General features: G+C 40.8%; 2 protein-coding genes across 6 annotated transcripts in view; one reads left to right on the plus strand and one right to left on the minus strand.

The window, feature by feature from the left end:
• The first annotated feature begins 2,437 nt into the window (after positions 1 to 2,437).
• On the plus strand, positions 2,438 to 21,996 carry MOCS2 (molybdenum cofactor synthesis 2). 5 transcript variants are annotated; one of them, XR_006546718.1, is made up of 9 exons: positions 2,438 to 2,623; positions 4,239 to 4,360; positions 5,538 to 5,682; positions 7,992 to 8,119; positions 8,718 to 8,868; positions 9,934 to 10,057; positions 11,917 to 12,022; positions 18,214 to 18,277; positions 20,565 to 21,996. XR_006546718.1 is itself a non-coding variant. In XM_044932709.1 (8 exons), exons 3-7 carry the CDS (start codon positions 5,585 to 5,587, stop codon positions 11,983 to 11,985), a joined length of 570 nt encoding a protein of 189 aa, XP_044788644.1. In that variant the 5' UTR covers positions 2,438 to 2,623; positions 4,239 to 4,360; positions 5,538 to 5,584; the 3' UTR covers positions 11,986 to 12,022; positions 20,565 to 21,996. The 5 variants fall into 5 exon arrangements, 3 of the variants coding, with proteins under 3 accessions (XP_044788644.1, XP_044788643.1, XP_006061167.1); XR_006546719.1 differs by having other exon boundaries at positions 20,875 to 21,996; XM_044932709.1 differs by lacking the exon at positions 18,214 to 18,277.
• Positions 18,580 to 22,051, minus strand: part of ITGA2 (integrin subunit alpha 2) — a 108,125-nt gene continuing 104,653 nt past the window's right edge. Inside the window, exon 31 of the transcript XR_003104951.2 lies at positions 18,580 to 21,576. The gene's annotated coding sequence lies outside the window, so the exon portion shown is untranslated. The remainder of the gene's footprint in view (positions 21,577 to 22,051) is intronic.

Here is a 22,051-nt window from a genome sequence, read left to right on the forward strand (position 1 = left end):
CTTCCCTACATGCCACTCATCAAACTGTCCTTATTTGTTTTCTTACATATAGCCTATCTTCCTAATGAGAAAGTAAGCTCCATGATGCAAGGACCTTATTCTTACAGCTCACAGATGTATGCCCAGAGCCTAAATAACAATAAGAGCAAAAATAACAAAGAGCACTCAATAAATTTATTACTGTTAAAAATTAAGCAACACAGAAATTTACAAGAGGAAGCAAAAGTATTTTTTATATTATCCACAATTCTACTACCAAGATACGGTAACTGTTATCTGGTGAATGTTATTCCATCCCTTTTCTTTGGGCATATATATATATGATACTATATATCAATTTTCTTTTTAGATTTTATTTTCACTTGTACTTTATTTACAACAGAATAACTGAAGTGAAACTAAAGGAATTAAAAATCATCAGAATATTTACTTGTAAGACATAGTCACCCCTAACATATCCTTCTAAACTTAACAAGATTGTGAGAGCTATTAAGCATCTTGAATCAATGTTTTGTTGACTACATGTTCCAATTTGGGGGCAGTTTCTATTTTTTAACAAAATATTCTGATGTCATTTACATTTAATTCCATAATCCCACAGTTGTTTTTGGTTTATATTTAAATGGATTAAAATCTCACCTCCAGTTTTTTGTTTTTTTGTTTTTTTTTTTTTTTTACCATTAACTTCCTTAACACTGAGTTTTAAAGTTTGATTACCCTCTTGATTGACTGGATTTCTGCCCAAGGAGATTTTTAAAGAGCTGTTGGTATCTGAGCTATTGTGCTTTTTGAGCTTTTGTGACTTTAGGAGTGTCAATTTGTATTTTATCAACACCAGCTTGACTGTATGTAATATTTTGGGTCATACTTTGCTCTCAGGCTTTTTTAGATATTGCACACCACCATCCTCTGGCATCAGATGTTTCAGACAGTTCTAAGGTCATTGTCATCACTCCCTTATTTTTCTACCTGGATGTGAATATAATTCTTTATACTTGTTTAGTTAAAGTTGTTTAGCAACTTTGCCAGAATATACCTTGGTGTTGTTGCTGTTTAGTCGCTCAGTCATGTTTGACTCTTTTGTAGTCCCATGAACTGTAGCCAGCCAGGCTTCTGTCCATGGGATTTTCCAGGCAAAAGTACTGGAGTGGGTTGCCATTTCTTTCTCCAGGGGATTTTTCTGGCCCACGGATGGTACCTGGGCTTCCCTTGTAGCTAAGTCGGTTAAGAATCTGCCTGCAATTCAGGGGACTTGGGTTCAATCACTGGGTTGGTAAGAGCTTCCGGAGAAGGAAATGGCAACACACTCCGGTATTAGTGCCTGGAGAATCCCATGAACAGAGAAGCCTGGCAGGCTATAGTCCATGGGGTCACAAGAGTTGGACATGACTTAGCGCCTAAACTACCACCAGGGATGGTACCTACGTCTCCTGTGTCTCCTGAGCATTGGCAGACCTATTCTTTACCATTGTGCCACTGGGAACACCCCCACCTTAGTGTTACTCCTTGTCAATTTCTCTGTCCGTGGGCTACTACTTGTTAAGTCCAGCCTCATTTCCCACTATTTCCTTGAAGGAGCCACACCTACTTTGCCAACTTTTTGCCCTTCTGTGACGTCATTATGCTGCTTTATATCCTCTGGCTTGGCAAAGGCTAGTAAAATTTCCTCATCCCTACTCCCACCTTGCCCTTTGCTGCCGATCCTTCCAGCAGATTTAGCTCAAGCATCTCTCTCCTCCAAGAGGACTTCGTAGACCACACTCCTCAGGTGACCCGCCTCTATTCCCCCCCCCCCTTCCCACGAAATGTAACATGTAACCCTAGTATATTGTATTCGGTGCACTGAGCTACCATCACTGGTTCATGACCGTTTCACATCCAGGACTGTGAGCTGCAAGGAGAGGGCCGCCTCCTTTATACTCACGTAACTACATAACTACCCAATTTAAAAGAATTCTTGGTGGTAAAAAGTTGGAGACGGTAGAGGAGTGCGCGGACAAATCACTAAGCAGATAGTAAACTACTCAGAAAAAGTATAAATGTATACAGGTCAAATGCCTTAAGCATCTAATGAACAGTAATCACAAACCGGAAGGTGCTGCTGCTGCTGCTAAGTCGCATCAGTCGTGTCTGACTCTGTGCGACCCCATAGACGACAGCCCACCAGGCTCCTCTGTCCCTGGGATTCTCCAGGCAAGAATACTGGAGTGGGCTGCCATTTCCTTCTCCAATGCATAAAAGTGAAAGTTAAGTCACTCAGTCGTGTCCGGCTCTTCGAGACCCCATGGACTGTAGCCTACCAGGCTCCTCCGTCCATGGGATTTTCCAGGCAAGAGTACTGGAGTGGGTTGCCATTGCTTCACCGGAAGGCGGGGGTGTAAAAACTGTGAAAGAGAAGCATGCTGGTGAGCGAGCGGAAAAGCAGAGTTTCCGTAACGGAGGAGGCAGGTGTCCAGGAGAGTCCAGGATCGGCTCTCCTGTACCTCGGCGCCTCGTCTGAGGATAAAGGCACGCGTGGTCAGCCTTTTACCCGTTGAATGACAGCCATAGCTTTCGCCCACCAACTCGACCCATCCGCGACCGAACACCAAACTCCAGGGAACCGCGGCGCAAACTCAGCTAGGTAAACAGCGGGGCGGAACCAGCTCTGCGCATGCTGCGTAGGGGCGGAAGGGGCCTGCAGGTTGCGCCTGCGCGCTGCGCCATTTGGCGCCTCCGCTTCCGCGGCCGGGATAGCGGGCGAGACGTTCCTGGCGGGATGGTCCCCAGGTGCCAGGTAAGGGTGGGGAGTCCTCCCGAATGTGTCCGCCCTTTCCTCCACAGAAGCAGCCCTGCTCAGTCAGACCCCGGAGACTGTCACCGCGGTGGTGGCCCCTCCCGGTTTCGGAGGCTTTGCTATGGCCTCCCCAAAGAAAGTCAAGTCGATTTCTGCGAACTCTAGTTATGCGGGTGACGGCCCAGAAGACCAGCTGGTTCCTAAACGCTTCTCAGATTATTCTTTTCTAAGAAGACAAGTTTTCAATTTAAAAAGAAATGCTCTTAACTAAGAATTCTTAGGTGAAAGTGCTGCATCTGTGCATTGGCCAACCGTTGATTATCTGCAGACCTCTGCTTGTTTCGTGGTTTCCCTAGTGACTCAGCGGTAAAATAAATAAATAAATAAATAAATCCACCTGCAGTGCAGGAGCCTCAGGAGATGGCGGTTCGATCCCTGGGTCGGAAAGATCCCCTGAAGAAGGGCATGGCAACCCACTTAAGTGTTCTTGTCTGGAGAATCCCATGGACAGAGGAGCCTGGTGGGCTGCAGTCCACAGGGTCGCAGAGTCGGATACTACTGAAGTTAACTAGCACTCACGCACGCTTGTTTCGTAGAGAATGATTTGCTCCGAGTGACAGGTGGGTTATTTTACTTGGGCGGATCCCTTGGATACCAGGCTGTCTTACATAGGTTTGTCCTAGGGAATACCAGTTTATCCTGTGTTTCAGACCCATCTGCTTTTGTAACTATCAGGGTTTGTATGTTTCGTAACATAATTCCGGACAGCTGGGTTCAATGTAATGTAGACTGGAATCGAAGGTCATATGACAACCGTGAAAGACGTGTCTTTCACTTATTTGGTCATTTATTTGTGTTATTCATCTCTTGACTCAGACATTTGTTCACTGCCTAAGTGCTTATAAAAGGTGCTATGCTGCTTCAGTCGTGTCCGACTCTGTGCGACCCCATAGACGGCAGCCCCCCAGGCTCCCCCATCCCTGGGATTCTCCAAGCAAGAACACTGGAGTGGGTTGCTATTTCCTTCTCCAATGCATGAAAGTGAAAAGTGAAAGTGAAGTCGTGTCCGACTCTTAGCGACCCCATGGATTGTAGCCCACCAGGGTCCTCCGTCCATGGGATTTTCCAGGCAAGAGTATTGGAGTGGGGTGCTATTGCCTATAATTTTATGTAAATTAAAGGCCAACTTCATGGTTTCTAAGAAGATATTGTTAGAGGTTTAGTCGTGCCACGCGTACATTTATAAAGCTAAAAAGCATCTGAAAGTCTGAATTATACTTAGAAAGCCTACAATTTCTTCAAAATTGTGGATATAATGAAATTTTTATGGGCATTTTAATTTTCTCTAACTTATCAAAAGTGTCTTTGATTAAAGTAATGCATTTGAAAAACAAAACCCCACGTTGAGAGTCAGATAAGGGCTATGAGTTGTTACTGTTAAATACGTTTTCTTTCTTTTCAGGTGGAAGTGTTGTATTTTGCAAAAAGCGCTGAAATAGCAGGAATTCGCTCAGAGACCATTTCTGTGCCGCAAGAAATAAAAGCATTGCAGCTGTGGAATGAGATAGAAACACGCCATCCAGGGTACTTAAAAATTTGTAGAATGTATATGATAAGCACTTTTTAATATTTAAAAATGCATGAGTAAATGATAAAAGTAAGAATTTAATGTTGATTTCCATGTTTAATGTCAAAAGTATCATTAGCTGTATTTTTTCTGAAAACTTAATAGTATTTAAAAATAAATAGTTCCTTAAGAAAGGTTTGATATTTTACTTAAAAAACACAGTGAGCTGAGATACTCCGAAAGAGACATGACTATATTAGCTTTTTTAATTTACATAATACTGAAAATTTAGATTTTGCATTTTTATAGCATTAAATGAAATTGTTACAAATTCTGTTAAAATGTGTGCTTTAAATTTTTATGTCCCACCCCTTCTTTAGAGAACTCAAGATAGAAATTTTTAAGACTGAAAGAAAAATGAAAGATAAGAAACGGTAGCTGCTGCTGAATTTTCATTTTTGCAATATTTGATTTATTTTTTTTCTGATTCTTGAAAATTGTCTAATTTTACTGCTCTTGTTCCTACCTCAGATGAGTCTTATTTGGAACAAAGTATAAAATTGGCTTACCTGAATGTGTTCCAGGAATACTGAGTCTCATTTAAATCCATGTAGATGTTTAACTTTGGAGCTTTGGTGCTGTGTAGCAAACAGTCCACAATGTATGTTCCAAAAGAAAACTATTCCTTCTTGATTTCATCTCTTTTTAAGTTCTTAAAGTGCCCTGATAATCAATGGCAGTGGTTGGGCCTCTGTCCTGCTTTACCTTTAACCTGGCTGAGAGGCACTTGGTATTTTGCAACCTTACAGGGTATACTTGGCATACTTGCTTCCTTAGATGGAAAGCTCCTGGGGAGGGCATGCACTGATAAATTTTTTTTTTTTTTTTTAACTTGGTCTGAATGTTGTCTCCAGTTTAGTGTGGTGTTTTTTTTTGTTGTTGTTTGTTTGTTTCTTTAATTGCCTAAGACACCCAACATCCAGTAAAGAGTTGTTAACAATTTACTGCATTCGTCATGGTGAATAAGTATGTTCTTCAGTGGATATATACTTTCTCTGCAAGATATGAGTGAGTTTAATTAGTCATTTTGTAGAGGATGCTTCATAAAATAGTATTCATGTAATTTTAATTGCAGCTGAGGAGATTTAGGATCTAACAACGTTGATAGGTCTAATTATACTTTTTGCCCTGCAGATTGGCTGATGTCAGAAATCAAGTGATATTTGCTGTTCGTCAAGAATATGTCGAGCTTGGAGATCAGCTCCTCCTGCTTCAATCAGGAGACGAAATTGCCATTATCCCTCCCATTAGTGGAGGGTAGTACTTTTGAGCCCCCTGGGTATGTGAGAGAGTTTTTTTCTTAACCAGTGTTGTGGAGCAGGATCATACAGATAATAACCTGTATATTGTTTACTTTATACTCTTTGTAAGACTGCCTGCACCAGCTCTTTATTGGTGCAGGTGGACTTACAAATGCCTATCTTTGCAGTTGAATGTCATTTTGATATGTTCACTCTGTTGATTTAACATGGTTCCCTTGAGCTTTTATTTTGTGTTGGGCACAGTGCCAGACACTGGTGTTTTAATATTCCTATTTTGCAGAAGGGAAAACTGAAATTCAAAGAAGTTAAAAAAAACTTGTCATGATCACATAGCTAATAAGTGGGAGAGCCAACATTTGAAGTCAGATTATTGGACTTTATGGGTACTTTTCCACAAATAATGCTTATTAATACTGGATAATAGCTTTCCTCATTAGAGACAAACGTAGAAAAATTGCGTAGCTGGAAAGTAAGAATATTTCTCTTCCTAAGGAAAAAAAGAGCTTGCCATTTTCCAGGTACAAAAAGACAAGCTTTATTGTTATAATTGTATTGCAAATGGCTCTAGGACCCATGTCATCTTTCTACTACATAAAAATGAGGTCCATGTCTGAGTATGATAATGTGTAAGAACCTTGCTTAGTATGATGTGGAGAGGCAAACAGATGAGGCTTAATTTGTCAACTGAGAAATAAATGATGTAGAAATTAATAGTCATCCCTAATTGTAAGTTAGGAATGAAAGAAAACTTTCTTAATATGATAGTGGTTTTATTTCAAAGTCAAGAGTAAGTATCATCCTAGACGGCAAAACTTTGGTTGCATTAAAGAAAAAAACAAGCCATGAATGCCTGTTTCTTTCTCTCATTTTTTCTCTCCACTCTCCTGGAGGACAGTCCCCCAAAAAGTGAAGAATAAATATTGCAAAGCAAGTCACCTGGCAAGATTTTCTATTTAGAAAAAATACTATGCTTTGTTAGATATGTATCTCAATTTGATTTGAAAACTGTGGCCACCAACCATATCACCACCATGGTTATAGAAGAATGCTACTTTTTGGGTTTGGAATTTATTCAGAAAACAATCGCCTGCCATTGAAGGTGTGTGTGTGTGTGATGATTAGAGCTGTCCTTTGAGAAGACTAGGAAGATGCTCTGCAGCAGTGTGTGTTATTTGAGTGTGTTTGGCAAGATTTCTAACATGCAGTTTTAGAATCTGTGTTCTTATAGGATCAAGTTATGGGACTCAGTATGGTCTGAAGTTCATAGATGTTTGGGTTACCTATATCATATTGCAAGAAAAAGTGGAAACTCAGGTGGCACGTGCAGGAGGTTGAAACATCCTGAAATCTCGTAGCATCAGAATAATCCAGTAGTTTTTTTTTTTTTTCTCTTCAGTAGTGTGATCATAAATATCCTCATAAGTACCCCTTCCCCAGCCCCCATGCTTTGTCTCAGAACCCTGTTTGTTTCTATAAGTTATCCCTGTTTGTAATTCCTATTTACTGCTTTGTTCCTCCTCCAACATAAGTGCCCTGAGTGCAGGAGCCAGGTCTTTTGTCCCCCGGCCAATATCCAATCTCTCACACTTAGTGAGTATGTAATAAATCCTTGATGGATGAAATGAAATATATGGCAAAGGACCTATAGCATCTGATGAATAGGCCTTCAGTTCGTTCCCTTGTTTCCTCAGTTACTTAACTGGGTTGTGCCTGATTATGAAATGAACCCAGTTCCTGTGGCATCTCCATCATTTCTGCTTGCTCTCCTGTTTGGATAAAGAAAAAGCCAGTACTGAGTGTACTGCTTGGTAACATAGTGGTTTAGAGGTGATGTGCCTGTGGATGAAGGAGGTAAGAGTAGCAGTTCTAGAATGGGGAATATTTCGCCCTATGAGATAGATTACCTTTTAAGTGATGATGTTAATGGTAAACTTCTTACAACATGCCTGATTCATTAGGGGTATTTGTAAATTACTGAGTTCTGCTAAAATTTTACATTTTTTTTATCATCATATTTCAAATCATGCCTCCTAACATATCTAAGAGTCACAAAGAGTTGGACTTGACTGAGTGACTGAACTGAACATATCTAATGTAGAAAAAACTGTAAATTGAAATACAGCCGATAAATTGGGTGTTTTGACTCTAGTACCTATATTAAGATTTGCTATGCATGCTAAGTCGCTTCAGTCGTGTCTGACTCTGTGTGACCCTATGGACAGCAGCCCACCAGGCTCCTCTGTCCACGGGATTCTCTAGGCAAGAATACTGGAGTGGGTTGCCATTTCCTTCTCCATATTAAGGTTTAGTATTATCTTATTTCTAGAACAGATATGAATGAAGTTGAAGAGAAATCTAAAGATATAATAAAATTCACACCTGAGAAACTTTCAGTAGATGAAGTCTCACAGCTGGTGATTTCTCCACTCTGTGGCGCAATATCCCTATTTGTAGGTGAGTTTTAATTTTCATAGCGTCCATTGACTGTATGAGACGGTTGAAGTTAGCAAGTGTTTCTCCTATTCAAGTGTTTAATAGTCAGAGGATTTTAAGATCCTGAGCAGTAAGCCGAGATTACCCATGGTGGTGACTAGAAATTTTTTTAGTTCTTATTTTGCTTTAATAATCTTTAAATTAACCTATGTTTAAAGAAAAAAAAAGTAGAAGAAAAGTCATTATTAATAGAGAATTCTGTGTTTTCCAGATATTGAGGGGAAAAAATGGTGATGATAATAACTTAATGATAATCCTGGGAGCATGATGTTTTCCTTTTAAGTGTCAAATCTTAGTTCTTAGAAAGGGAATATATACTGGTTTGTCTTTTGAGTGTTTTCAGTAAACCTGGCTAATGAGTGTCATTTTATTTCCTCATCTTTGTGATAATTATCTTTTGATTTTCTAATCAAGTCTTCATGTTTAGAAATTTTCAAAGTAATTTTTACACAAACTGGTATGCTATTAAAAAATAACCCCCTCCTTTTTTTTATTAGTGTGGCTATTTCAACTATAAGGAGAAGCCTTATTTTGTAATTTTTTTTTTTTTTTTTTTTAGGGACTACAAGGAATAATTTCGAAGGGAAAAAAGTCATTAGCTTAGAGTATGAAGCGTATCTACCAATGGCAGAAAATGAGATAAGAAAAATTTGTAGTGACATTAGACAGAAATGGCCAGTCAAACACATAGCAGTGTTTCATCGACTTGGGTATGATTTCCTTTATCAGTTTAAAAGATTAAGCGTGTTTGTTCTCCAGCTTTGTACTAATTCTGATTCTGAGATCTTTCACTGGCATCCTGTATTACCCTGAGAGGGAGGTTCAGGTATCATTCTGAGGGACTGTGCCTTTAAGGGCAGCTTGTTATATTGTAACATTTGGAGAGTAGTAGTGGTAGATGCTGTAACAAAGTCCAAATGTGCAAGACTCTCAGGCCCTGTGCCTAGCTGTTTTGTAGTCCGGACTTTGTTTGTGTGACAGTCTGAGATTTTTTGATGTAAAAGCCTCTTGAGGTCATGAAATTAGTTTATCTTTTTATATCTCTGAGAAGAGTAGAATTCCAGGCTTTGTAAAGAACCCAGCAGTGGGACTAAATCTATCATCTACTATATTTTTTAATACTGTTATCAATTCTGTTATTTACTGTTTATTGCTATTCAGTATTTTAAATTGTGTTATATTCATCATGCAATTGCTTTGTATTTCTAGACATTACCTGACCTGTGCCTTGTTGTTTGAATCAGATACTTGTTGAATCAGTGAGGTCCCTTTCTTCTTGGTGCCCATCAAATAAATCTAGTGGATACACGCTAACAAGTTGGTCACAGCTTTGGCTTCTGCTAAATGCAACTGAGATGAATTACTGTTTTCTAACTAAATGGGATGTTTAGGTAAAATAGAATTGGATATTTAGTTCTGTGTGCTGTGCTAAGTGGCTTCAGTTGTATCTGACTCTCTGTGACCCCATGGACTGTAGCCCACCAGGCTCCTCTGTCCATGGGGATTCTCCAGGCTAGAAGACTGAAGTGGGTTGCCATTTCCTGTTCCAGGGGATCTTCCCAACCCAGGAATTGAACTCTCCCGCTCCTGTGTCTCCTACTTTGGCAGGCAGTTTCTTTACCACTGAGCCTTTACCGCTGAAGCTCAGATATTTAGTTCTAGGAATTAAACATTTGCTGGATTTCAGTGGAATTTTTTTTTTTTTTTTCACATGTCGATTCTTTAACATGCAGCTTCAGAGGAGATGATGAGTTTTTGTCTTCATTTTGTTAAAGCTTGGTTCCAGTGACAGAAGCAAGCGTTATCATTGCTGTGTCCTCAGCCCACAGGGCTGCATCCCTTGAAGCTGTGAGCTATGCCATTGATGCTTTAAAAGCCAGGGTGCCCATATGGAAAAAGGTAAGTTAGAAAAATACCTACCTTTCTCTCTGGACATGATTTTGTCTTAGGAATTTTTAAAGGACAAAGAAAAAGAGTACATAGAGTATATATTCATGGGCCTTCCCTGACTTTATAGAATCTTGTTTTCTTTTATCTGTGAAATAGGGTGTTTATGTAATAATCTTCTTTCCAAGCATGAAAAATACATGCCCCAAATAAAGCATGACTGGGAGAAGACCTCAGCAAGTGGTAGCAGTTAGAATTCCTAGTCTGGAATGTTCCAGTGGCTCATAAATGCAGTAGTATCCCTTGGAATTGAATTCCCTTGAGTTAGAGGGTCTTTCCTTTGGAGAGCAGGAATCATGCATGGCTATTTAGGCAATGGCTAAAATAGAGATTTCTCAAAGCAAAAGAACCTTGTCCTAGAATGCCTTCATTTCAGGGGGAAAAAAAAGGATATTGCCTCTGTGGACAAAATGCAGAGTGGATTTAAAAACCTAACTTTGAAAGTCTAGCTTGTTTTCAGTCCATACATCAAACCCATCAATAAAAGCAAACAGTTCTCTTCTTAGAGCATCCTGAAGAGATGAAAAGGCCCAGCTCCCTGATTTCTCCCCTGGTATAGTTACCTCAACAGTGGGAACTCAGAACTCTGAGACACGTGTAATTCCACTTGAGAGCCTCGAATTGCCCACGGCTTGTGGCTGAATGCAAAGCTGAGGAATGCATTCACTGCCCAGTAAAGCAGGGCTCGGAGTGAAGGACCAGAGGGCGAGTCCTTCCTAGGAGCTTCCTGCTTCAGTCAGTGCTGAGATGAGTTAGTTGGACTCTGAACCAGCGCTTATGAAATTTAGTGACCCATATTTTCTGAATTAAAACTGAAACCCATTGTTATAAGGGGATACTTAAGAACTAGAAGATAGCGTGTGTGAAAGGAATCTGTCCTAGTGAAGCTCAGGTATCTGGTTGCTTGGCTGGGAGCAAGGCTGCCGCCATTTTGATAGACCATGAGACGGGCGCCTGGAGCAAGCAAGGTAGAAAGAGCATTCCAGAATGAATTGTGAGCCTGGCTGAAAGAGCTTTCTTTACCTGGGAGGAAAGAATAGTGAGCTAGCCGACAAAGTAGAGAGAGCAGGAGATGGGATGTTGAGGACTAGCTGGGCTTTCTGTTTGCTTCTCTGTCTGTAAAAGGTGAGAGGGTGTCCATAAAATGGAAAAACCTGAACTTTGTGGCCAACATGATAGAATCTGATTAGAGAGAGAAAGAATAAGTGATATTCTTATTCCTCTTCTGTCCCCAAATTGTCTAAATTCCAGTCTGGTTCTGGTTCCAGCCTGTGCTTTGAGATTGTCTGTGACGTCGGCAAGAGGGCGGTGGGCAGGCGGGCACTTACAGAGCAGTTGCCTCCAGCATGTGGCTCAGCCTGTTTAGGAACCTCCGTGGTGGTCTCTTTAATTTCAGAGCTAATGCAAACATCCCTTCTGCCTTTGGAAAAGCATGTTTAGAAATGTGGAAGTAGTAGGTGTGTCTGATAGAACAAAATGTTTAAAGACCTTCCATCTTCCCCACGTAACTTGGCCCAGGCTATTGCCCATCGTGGTCCCGAGTAGATTTAGTAGTTTATTCTTCTCGATGTTGGCACCTTGCCTTGTTAAGGCTTCTTGTCTGTTGTTTCTCCTACTGGACTGAATCCTTGAGTGTAGGAAGCATGTTTGTTTATTTTTTTGCTCTCAATGCCTTACGCAAATGTCCATTGGATTGTTAAAAGAAGAGCACATTTAAATAGTTGTGATACTCATTTGCTTGATTTATTCCAGTGTATTTGCATTTATTAAAATGCTCTCTTTTGAATTCTCCTTATGGTTCTGTTTTTTAGGAAATCTATGAAGAATCATCATCATCTTGGAAAAGAAACAAAGAATGCTTTTGGGCAACCAGTGATTAAACCACTTAGGTTTTTAGAGCCCTAAAATTTAAACTGGGTAAATTCTTATCTTTGATCATATTTCCATTCTTCTTCTCTAGAAGATAGTTTAATGAAGCTGATCTCTTATGTTATACCAGTGGAACAAAAGAGAGGAGAAAAGAAAGCAAAATAAATGAGTGTTTAGGATGAGGGCTTATATGGGAACTAGAGACAGAGGAAAGAAAGGCTTTAGGGAGAAAAATGGAAGAATAATTTGAATGTGAGGAGTAATGCCTGTGGTGGACAAACAGTTCTATGACTGAGTTCCAGTTGTAATTTGACTCACACTGAGGGGTCGCCCCTCATCAGTGACTATCTCAGGCTGCCCCCTTTGTCCCCCCTCCTGCCCCCAGCACCCTGACCCCACCCCCCTGCCCCTATGCCCAGTGATATTGTTGTCAGGGATGCATTTTGGGAATGTTGGCAGAACTGAAAGTTATAAAAAGTCCTTATCAGATACTCTTGATATATTTTTAGAATTTATATATTTTAAAAAATAAGCTAAGTACGATTTTAAAAGTTTAAAGCAATATTTTCTTGTTTTTAAAAATTCAGTGATGATGCGTGCGTGCTCAGTCACTTCATTTGTGTCCAACTCTTTGAGACCCTATCAGCTGTAGCCCACCAGGCTTCTCTGTCCATGGGATTTCCCAGACAAGTATACTTGAGTGGGTTGCCATTTCCTTCTCCAAGGACTCTTCCCGTCCCAGGGATTGAACCCACATCTCCTGCATTGGGAGGTGGGTTCTTTACCACTGAGCCACTGGGGTAGCCTGATGATATGTAAGATATTTCATAATATGAGGATTTCTTCTATTTCAGAATCTAGTATAATCTTATCATAATGCTTATTATATTTTGTTATTAGTATTGTATCAGTATATAAATGAGCATAAAATTGTCAAGACAAACTAGCAAGGGTGGTTTGTGTTTTAATGTTAGTTATAAGATTGTACTCACAACCAATTAAGAAGGAAAATTATACGATTATTTAGTAAAGCATTTTCAGATATCCTTTGAGCTTAAGCAGCATTTTTGTTAGTGAAGTCATTAATAAAGTTATGTTTTCTGCAAAATCTCATACTAAATAATGGTCCAGTTTTTGTTTGGTCAACCCATATATTACCTTGATAGATCTTAATATATAATTTTCATATAGTTCTTTTTTTTTTTTAACTGAAGTGTGATTTGCAATATTTGGTTAGTTTTAGGTGTGCAGCATAATGATTTGGGGTTATTTTGCAGATTATATTCCATTATAAGTTATTGCAAGATTTTGGCGTAATTTCCTGTGCTGCACAGTAAATCTTTGTTGCTTATCTGTTTTATGTGTAGTAGTTTGTATCTGTTAAGTCCACATTCCTCATTTGTCCTTCCCCTCATCCTCTCCCTTTTGGTAACCATGAGTTTGTTTTCTAGGTGTTTTTGTTTATATTTGGCTTCATTTGTATTATTTTTTTAGATTCCACACATAAGTGATATCATACAGCATTTATCCTTCTCTGACTTTTTTCACTAAGCATAATACTCCATCCATGTTGTAGCGAAGGATGGTTTTTGTGTGGTGAGCAATACTCCAGTGTGAGTGTGTCTCATCTTCTTAAGTCATCTGTTGAGCTGCTTTCGTGTCTTGGCTGTTGTAAGTAGCGCTGCTATGAACACTGGGGTGCATGTGCCTTTTCAGATTAAGAGTTTCATGTTTTCCAGACATATACCCAGAAGTGGCATTACTTGATCATATGGTGCTTTTAGTTTTTTAAGGAACCTCCAAACTGTTTTCCGTAGTGGTTTCCCCAGTGTACATAACCACCACCAGTGTGTGAGGATTCCTTTTTCTCCACGTTCTCTTCAGTATTTATTTGTAGACTGACTGATGATAACCATTCTGACCAGTGTAAAGTGATACACCTCATTGTGGTTTTGGTTTACATTTCTCTAATAATTAGTGGTGTTGAGCATCTTTTCATGGGCCTTTTACCTATCTGTATGTCTTCTTTGGAAAAATGTCTGTATGGGTCTTTTGTCCATTTTTTGATTGTTTTTTTTTTTTTTATTGTATGTGTGCTTAGTCACTCAGTCCTGTCTGACTCCCTGTGACCCCATGGACTGTAGCCCTCCAGGCTCCTCTGTCCCTGGGATTCTCCAGATAAGAATACTAGAGCGGGTAGCCTTTCCCTTCTCCATGGGATCTTCCCAACCCAGGGATCGAATCCGGGTCTCTTGCATTACAGGCAGATTCTTTACTGTCTGAGACACCAGGGAAGCCCCAAAAGTACAGTATACAGTATACAGTATACAGTAGTACAGTATAAGAGCTGGTAAATAGGAGCTGGCATCCAGTGAACAGGTAAGAAGAGTTACTGACTGGAGGAAGGAGAGGAAGTGGGAGATGGCAGAGCTGAAGGGTCGTCAGCAACAGGAGCCGGAGGGCGAGCTGCAGTTTCACTCACCCCTGATGTTGACGGCACAGGTTCTGGTTCCTTGCTGGCTCTAGTTAGAATTATCTACCTTCTTGAAAAATGATCCAGTGATGCCTGAGTAGTAGCTCTCTTTTTCTCATTGTAGATGACATGGTAGCACTGGATTGCATTCTGAACGGCTACTGCAGCCTTTGTGTACCGTTCTGTGTTCAGAGCTTGTGCCTCAAAAGCTGACAGTGCCTCCTCAAAGAAGAGCCCTTGCCTTTTCCTGCGTCGTGACTTTCCTCGGTCCTTCAGTTACTGCTTCTTCCTCTTTGTCCTCCCTCTGGGCCTCCAGGTCCACTAGGCCTTCATTACCAAGCTCCTCTTGTTGTACAGCAAGGAGTTCAGTGAAGTCGTCCTGCAGATACAGCTCTAGCTTCTCACTGAGTGTCACTGAGTCACTGAAGACCTCACTTTTGCATCCTCAAAAGCCCACAACTTGAAAGTTCCTTTGGAGGGGACTTAAGAGTATATGTTCATATGAGGTCTATGTGGCTTTTGGAATTTTTCTACTCAATTTCTTTAGAGGATCTTTATTGATAGTAATTATAAAAAGAACTGACTCATTGGAAAAGACCCTGATGCTGGGAAAGATTGAAGGCAGGAGGAGAAGGGGATGACAGAGGATGAGATGGTTGGATGGCATCACCGACTCAATGGACACAAGTTTGAGCAAGCTCCGGGAGTTGGTGATGGAATGATGGACACGGAAGGCTGATGTGCTGCAATCCATGGGGTTGCAAAGAGTCAGACATGACTGAGCGACTGAACTGAACTGATACAAAGTACATGAAACATTCTCTAAGCATCTTTTTTTTTTTTAATCATATCTTCATTTTAAGTAGGTTTTGTTTAAATCAGAAACTCGGACTATTAAGCTTTTAAGTCTCCAATGCAGACAGGTTAAGAAGTTAATCTGGGGCATGCTAAAATTGGGATGGAGTGTCTTGACAGTTTTCAGTGCATTGCACTGGACTTGAATCGGGTCGTCGTCGATCCCTACTTCTCTTAAGAGTGGCAAAGTTAATTGGTGAAATATTAAGGAGCTGGCATCACTCTGACATAGCCTTTCTATGTCTGTGACTTAACTGGCTAAGTAGAAGAGTAACCTAAAAAAACTGACCTTTAGATTGTAATGTTTAAAGTCACTTGGGGACTGTGGCTTTATATGACAGCTTAGGAAGTTCATTTAAGAAGTAGGAAGCTGATTTCTTGTGTTTCAAGTGTTTTAACAGGTAGCAAAAGTGAAAGAGTTTTATCTTTGAGTGAAAGTAGCAGCAGATGTTCTAGTGAACTGTTTTGTGATTTTGTGGCTATGCTTGTTCTTTACATATGCTGCTGAGTCACTATACTTTCAGTATGTTTTGAGAAGTAGTAAGAAGTTAAAAGTTTGAGTCTTGATCTTAGATCTTGAATGACCCTATTGGACAATTGGAAAGCAATTCCTGGATGCCTCTTGAATCCACTCATTTCTTTATTCTGCTGCATCTGTCATCCAAGCCACCACTCCCATTTCTCTTGAACTGTTGCTGTGGCCTGGTGACAGTCCCTCTTCCTTCTTCTTTGGTCACTTCATCATCCTACTTGAACCTTCTGATAGGTAATCACACCCCAGAACCTCTGTCCTCACCATGACCGACAGCCTGCATGGCCCGGCTGCCGCCTCACTGCTCTCTCATTCCAGGCTCCCTCTCCCCAAGGGTCCTCGCCTGCCCCTTTGCTAGGATGCCCTTCCTCCGGCTATTCCCTCAGTTGCTTCCTCACTTGCCCCTTGATGAAATGTTACCTCTGCAGAGAGCCTGCTCCAACTACACTCTCTACAGCTGGATTCTTTGTTCTGCTTTATATCTCACAGTGGCAGTTAGCGCACTCAGGTGCTACATCTGTTAGTATATCTCCATCACTAGACCATCAATTTCCTGAGACTAAAGACTTGTCTCCATCATCAGTGTCTAACCATAACATGCACACAGGAGTGCTTAGAAGTTTTGTTGGTGTTAAGCAGTGAAGTGAAGTGAAAGTCGCTCAGTCCTGTCCGACTCTTTGCGACCCCATGGACTATACAGTCCATGGAATTCTCCAGGCCAGAATACTGGAGTGGGTAGCCTTTCCCTTCTCTGGGGGATCTTCCCAACCCAGGGATCGAACCCAGGTGTCCTGCATTGCAGGTGGATTCTTTACCAACTGAGCCACAAGGGAAGCCCAAGAACACTGGAGTGGGTAGCCTATCCCTTCTCCAGGGGATCTTCCCGACCCAGGAATTGACCTGGGGTCTCCCACATTGCAGGCGGATTCTTTACCAACTGAGCTATCAGGGAAGCCCATTAAGCACTGAAGTCCATATTAAACACACCTGACGTGATGTGTAGTTGTAGTGTTTAGAGATGTGTAAAAGTATCTGGCATGACGAATGAAGTGGATAGGTGCAGCGAGCTTTTCTTCTCCACTCCCTTCCTCACTCCCGTCCTGTAACATCTCTTCACAGTTCCTGAGCATCTAGTAAAGGCCTCTTCACGTTCCATGATTTGTGTGGTGTAGTTAGGCAGCTCACCCAGCAGAGGGCGGGTAGAGCCAGGGCTACAGCAAGAGCAATTTGAGTGAGTTAGCTTTTTGCTCTATTTGCACAGAATCAAAAATTTCAGATTTAATTAGTAGCCTTTTTCTTTTAATTAGGTTGGAGTGGTCCTCAGATGAAAATGTAGCCTTTTTCTTTTACTTAGGTTGGAGTGGTCCTCAGATGAAAATCAGCCCTTCTTTTTGAATAAGAAAATTTTCAGTCTTTAGTTGGTTATCTTTAAAATACTAAAGGGTTATGCTAGGATGAGCCCCCAGATGGTGCAGTGGTAAAGAATCCGCCTGCCAATGTAGGAGACGCGAGGGACGTGGGTTTGATTCTTGGGTCGGGAAGATCTCCTGGAGGAGGAAATGGCAATCCACTCCAACATTCTTGCCTGGGAAATTCAATGGTCTGAGGAGCCTGGCGGGCTACAGTCCATTGGGATCGTAAAGAGTCAGATACAACTAAGCGAATAAACACACGACAGAATGAGGATTATTTTTATGTTCTGTGTAGTTTTTCAGAGGTGATAAAGAATAAATAAAAGGGATTATTTTTTAAAATACTGGAATATAAAAGTATGTTCTGATTTGGTACAGAATGCTAGCTTTCAAATGGCACCCCACTCCAGTACTCTTGCCTGGAAAATCCCAGGGACGGGGGAGCCTGGTGGGCTGCTGTCTATGGGGTTGCACAGAGCTGGACAACGACTGAAGTGACTTAGCAGTAGCAGCTAGCTTTCATACAGCTAGCAGCATTTCCTAACCCACTGTGACAAAACAAAAATGAATGTTCTTTTTCTCCAAAGTTGTATTTTAATGTATGAAACATATAAGATACACTTACTGGTGGTGGTTCTGCAGTCTGCTTCTGTCACGTGCTTCACCAGAATTGAGATGGGTCGAATTGAGGGAGGTGTTGGGGGCGCGGTGGGAATCAGAGCTATTTGTGCACAGGTTGTGAAAGGCAGCACCTACCCCTCAGCCTTTGCATCAGTGTACCATCTGTGCAGTGACAGCCAGTCTCTGAGCCTGATATGTGTCTTGTTTTACAATTTCAGCACATTCATTTCAGCTTATTTAATTCTTAGGAGTATGTAAATGCTCTTACTATTAAAAAATTTTTTTAAACTATGCAGATGACTGCTCGTGTAGGCTGCAGTAGCTGGACTCTTTTTTTCTGTTTCAGGCACATATTTCTTTCTAGAGATAAGTTGTGCTTCAGAGTGGTGCTTCTCAAACTGTAGCATACTGTAAGTCCTCTGGTGATCTTATTAAACTTCCAGTTGGAATTCAGTTCTGCATGGCTCCTGGGAGCTCCATTTTGTAACAGGCTCCAGGTGATGCAAATGCTGCCCGCCTGTCAGCCACACTGAGGAGCAAGGCTTTACACCTTGTCTCTGAACTGCAGGCGGCTTGTTGCCTGCAGAACATCCTTGTGGCCACTGCTCTTATAAGTGGTGAGATACATCCTCACTCCTATAACTGAGTCTTGACTGACTGTTCTCAAGCACAGTGAGTGCACAAAATACAGTGAGATCCGTAAGTCATAAAGTTCAAATTCCAAAGTGAATAGCTTTATTTTCAAAATGATTTTAATGATATTCAGTAATGTGCTCTGTAAAGAGTAGTTTACAATTGAATAATACTCTTCTGTTTGATTCTCATACTTTAATAGGAGAAAAGCTCTTAACTAATTTAATGTTGATTATTGCTCCAATTTGGTTGTTTCTTAGAAATCAAATGAACTGTGTGACACTTCATGTACAAACATGCATACATTCATTTTTGTATTTTTGGTGGAGAGAAAAAAAGACAAAAACCAGTTAATCAAAACAGCAAATATTCTTAAAGATTTATACATTATGTATGAAGGAAACTATCCAAGACAATTTGTCTTTAAAAAATATACAATTTAGCATAGTTGTGCAATATATACATTTACATTTTGACTTTATCTGCCAAAATAAACCAGGCATGAAACCATTTTTTAATATTTACATAACGGCTACATTTTCATTCTTTAAGGTTCAGTCAACATTTTGTTTCAGACACTGCCCCCATATATACTTTCTACCCCTACATGGTTAGTCTTTCTAACTAACTAACATGATTAGAATGAGTGTGCATTAATGAGGGCATACTCCTGAAAGTCGTGTATATGATTATTTTCTATGTGCAAATTGTATTAAAGATGGACCAAGGAGCGAAGTTTGAGGAATCCTGTTTAATGCTTATGATATCTTAATTTATGAGATTGTCATATATTAAGTTATAACTGTATATCAGAATACACTATAAAATTACACCTTTTATAATAACTACTTGTGTAATAACCATTAGTATAATCACATGTGTGATTATGATAAACTGTTTTCCACTTTTTTTTCACAGTTAATAATGTTCACTATTTTATAAAAACACATCCAGTTAGGAATCTGTCCAGTTTCTCAGTTTGCTGCTGAAGTGAACGATGCACAAATTCAAATTTCAATGCAGTTTCTTCAGACTGTTTTACTTTATTATTTTATAAAGCTTGTATGGCAGCCATGCATGAAGCAACTCAGTTCTTACCCCATTCTATACACATTGTCTATATACCATTTATGAAATGGAAACTTTAAGATGACATCTTTTAAGCCCTATATTCTACTTACTTTTAAAACAAAAGTATGGCTGAATAGGAATACAGAGCTTTTTTTTTTTTTTTAAACAATTTTTAAATATCTTGGATGACTATTCAACCTTTGCTTAAAAGTGCTCAAAGAATACTCCTCAGTGGCGCCTCTGCCTTAGACCCGTGGTCTGGTGACAGAAGTTGTATATTTAGGCCACGTGCTCTCGTGCAGTGGTTCTCAGCTGGAGCGACTATACCTTCCAGGAAGCGTCAGCCAGTGTCTGAGACATTTTTTGATTGCCACGAGGGGGAGAGGGTGCCTCTGATGTGGGTGGGTAGAGCTGTAGACCGAGGCCAGGGATGCTGCTAAACATCCTACAATACACCGGACAGGCCCGCATCAGAAAGAGTTACCTGGCCCCAGTGTCAGTAGAGCCAGGGCTGAGAGACCTACCCAGCGAGATAAGTGGTGCAGAGACGAGCGGCTGGCTTCTTAAGTTTGCAGTAATCCAGCTCCTTCATGGAAACAGTGCCATCAAGGCGACTCATCTAAGGCGAGGCTCACCAGAGCTCACCAGCTTGCTGTGGGCATGTGACCTCTGTCTAGTGTTTATCTAAGGAAGCTTAGAGGCAGAGTAAAGGAGGATGACATGCTGTAATTCTTAGTATATTACTTTGAAGAACTAGTATACATATATATACAGTGGTTACCCAGTTTATTAAATAGTCTTTATCAACGTAATGACCAGTTTCCCCTCCGTTCTTTTTTTAAACACTCCTTGGAATGAAACAGTGTTTGAGTCCACACAGCTGTTACAAGAATTGGGCTCTAGCACATGTTAACTAGAGAATACAATGTCATTTTTGTTACAAACCCCTGACATTTTTTTTGCCAATTGTTTCTTTTCCCTTTGTTTCATCAGACGCAAAATGAATCCCGGAACTGTGCAGACAGCCCTGCGCCTCCATCACAGACACACACGCGGGCACGTGCCTGCTTTCCTGACTTCCGAGTCACATTCTGGGAGGATTGTCTATTTGTATTATAAGAAACCCAGACAATGGGTTTTTAAAAGTTGAAAGTGTCACTACTGAGCTCCACCCCAGTGTCCCCCATTTTATAACGAGGACGCTGAAGTTTCAGAGGCTGAGCGACTTGTCTGAAGCTTTAAGTATGTATTTTCTGACAGAAAATAGTCCCCACAGCCTTTGCCTCTGCGCTTTCTCTCTCAGGCCCGCCTAGAGGGTGAACCTAGAAACTAACAGAGAAAAGAAGGTGCAGCGGAGGAATGGATGGTGTTCCGCAAGGTGGCCCATTTACATCATAAGGACCTGGACCTTTGTTAAAATACAGGTCATCAGGCTTCATCCCAATTTGTTGACTAAATAAGATTATCAGGAATTGGGGCCTGAGACTCTCTGGTGAGCAAACTCCCAGGTTAAAGCCATTCTTCTGGAAATGTAAGTTCTCCAGAACCAAGCACAGCAGGTGCTTACTAGGTGGTTTCTAAGGTCTTGTAATTTCCTGCAAATTCCTGAGATTATTTATATTTTACCTTGTTTACCCTGCCTGAAATATCAACAATTAGAAGTTCACTTGGGCTTAATTTTTCTTACATATTTAGCCAACTGAAAACAGCTCCCTGAAGTTAAGGGGATTATACAGTAACTCACGCAAGTGCGGGAAGTGGAACGGATGACTTCCTCCTCACACCTGGGGAAGAGCCCCTGCCCTGGGAGTGGAGGTTTGGACACGAGTCCCAGGAGGGTGGAAAACTCCGGACTCCTGGAGAGGAAGGTGGGCAGCTGCAGGCTTGCAGAATATGGAGCACCAGGACATGGGAGAGGTTCATTGTGGAAGCAGAAAGGATTCCAAAGCAATTACTCAAATTTCAAAAATTGACAAGGTGCCAGCCAGGTCAGCCAGTTTTCATCCTAAAGGAGAAAGGAAATGTCTTTCTTCTTCCCAGAGGGGACTCCAGCAGACAAGATTTTACTATAAATGTTATAGATGCTAAACAAAAGTTAGTGCTGTGGCTTCTAAACCCTTTAGGCCCCTAACCCTCGGCCACTTAAGAGGAGATTCCGTCTGCAGGAGGCTCCTACCAGTCATCAAGCATGTTTTGATAAGCACATCATCACAAGAAACGGGACCCTGGGAAACAGCTGTGGGCTGACAACAGCAAGTTTTACCTCGTTTATAAACAAAATTATCACTGAAAATATCCTCTGTGGCAACTTTGGACAAGCAGCAAAAGTTGACCTGTTTTTTTCCCCCAACAGTATCAAAATCCAAGTTAATGATGTATCTACACCTACTACTTCCACTTGTTTAAAAACAGTCGTTTTAAATAATTGGGTTCCCCCCCCCCCAAAATTGTATTTTTCTCTTAAGACTTCTCCTGTTTGG

The sequence above is a fragment of the Bubalus bubalis genome, chromosome 19, assembly GCF_019923935.1.
Source record: "Bubalus bubalis isolate 160015118507 breed Murrah chromosome 19, NDDB_SH_1, whole genome shotgun sequence".
Classification (NCBI taxonomy): Eukaryota; Metazoa; Chordata; class Mammalia; order Artiodactyla; family Bovidae; genus Bubalus; species Bubalus bubalis.

Bases quoted from the DNA above. Each gene is read 5' to 3' on its own strand.
- MOCS2 (XM_044932709.1), top strand. From the start codon at position 5,585: ATGTCGAGCTTGGAGATCAGCTCCTCCTGCTTCAATCAGGAGACGAAA. The intron at 8,869-9,933 runs GTATGATTTCCT...ATTTTGTTAAAG, and splicing joins GCAGTGTTTCATCGACTTGG to CTTGGTTCCAGTGACAGAAG. The intron at 10,058-11,916 runs GTAAGTTAGAAA...TCTGTTTTTTAG, and splicing joins GGGTGCCCATATGGAAAAAG to GAAATCTATGAAGAATCATC.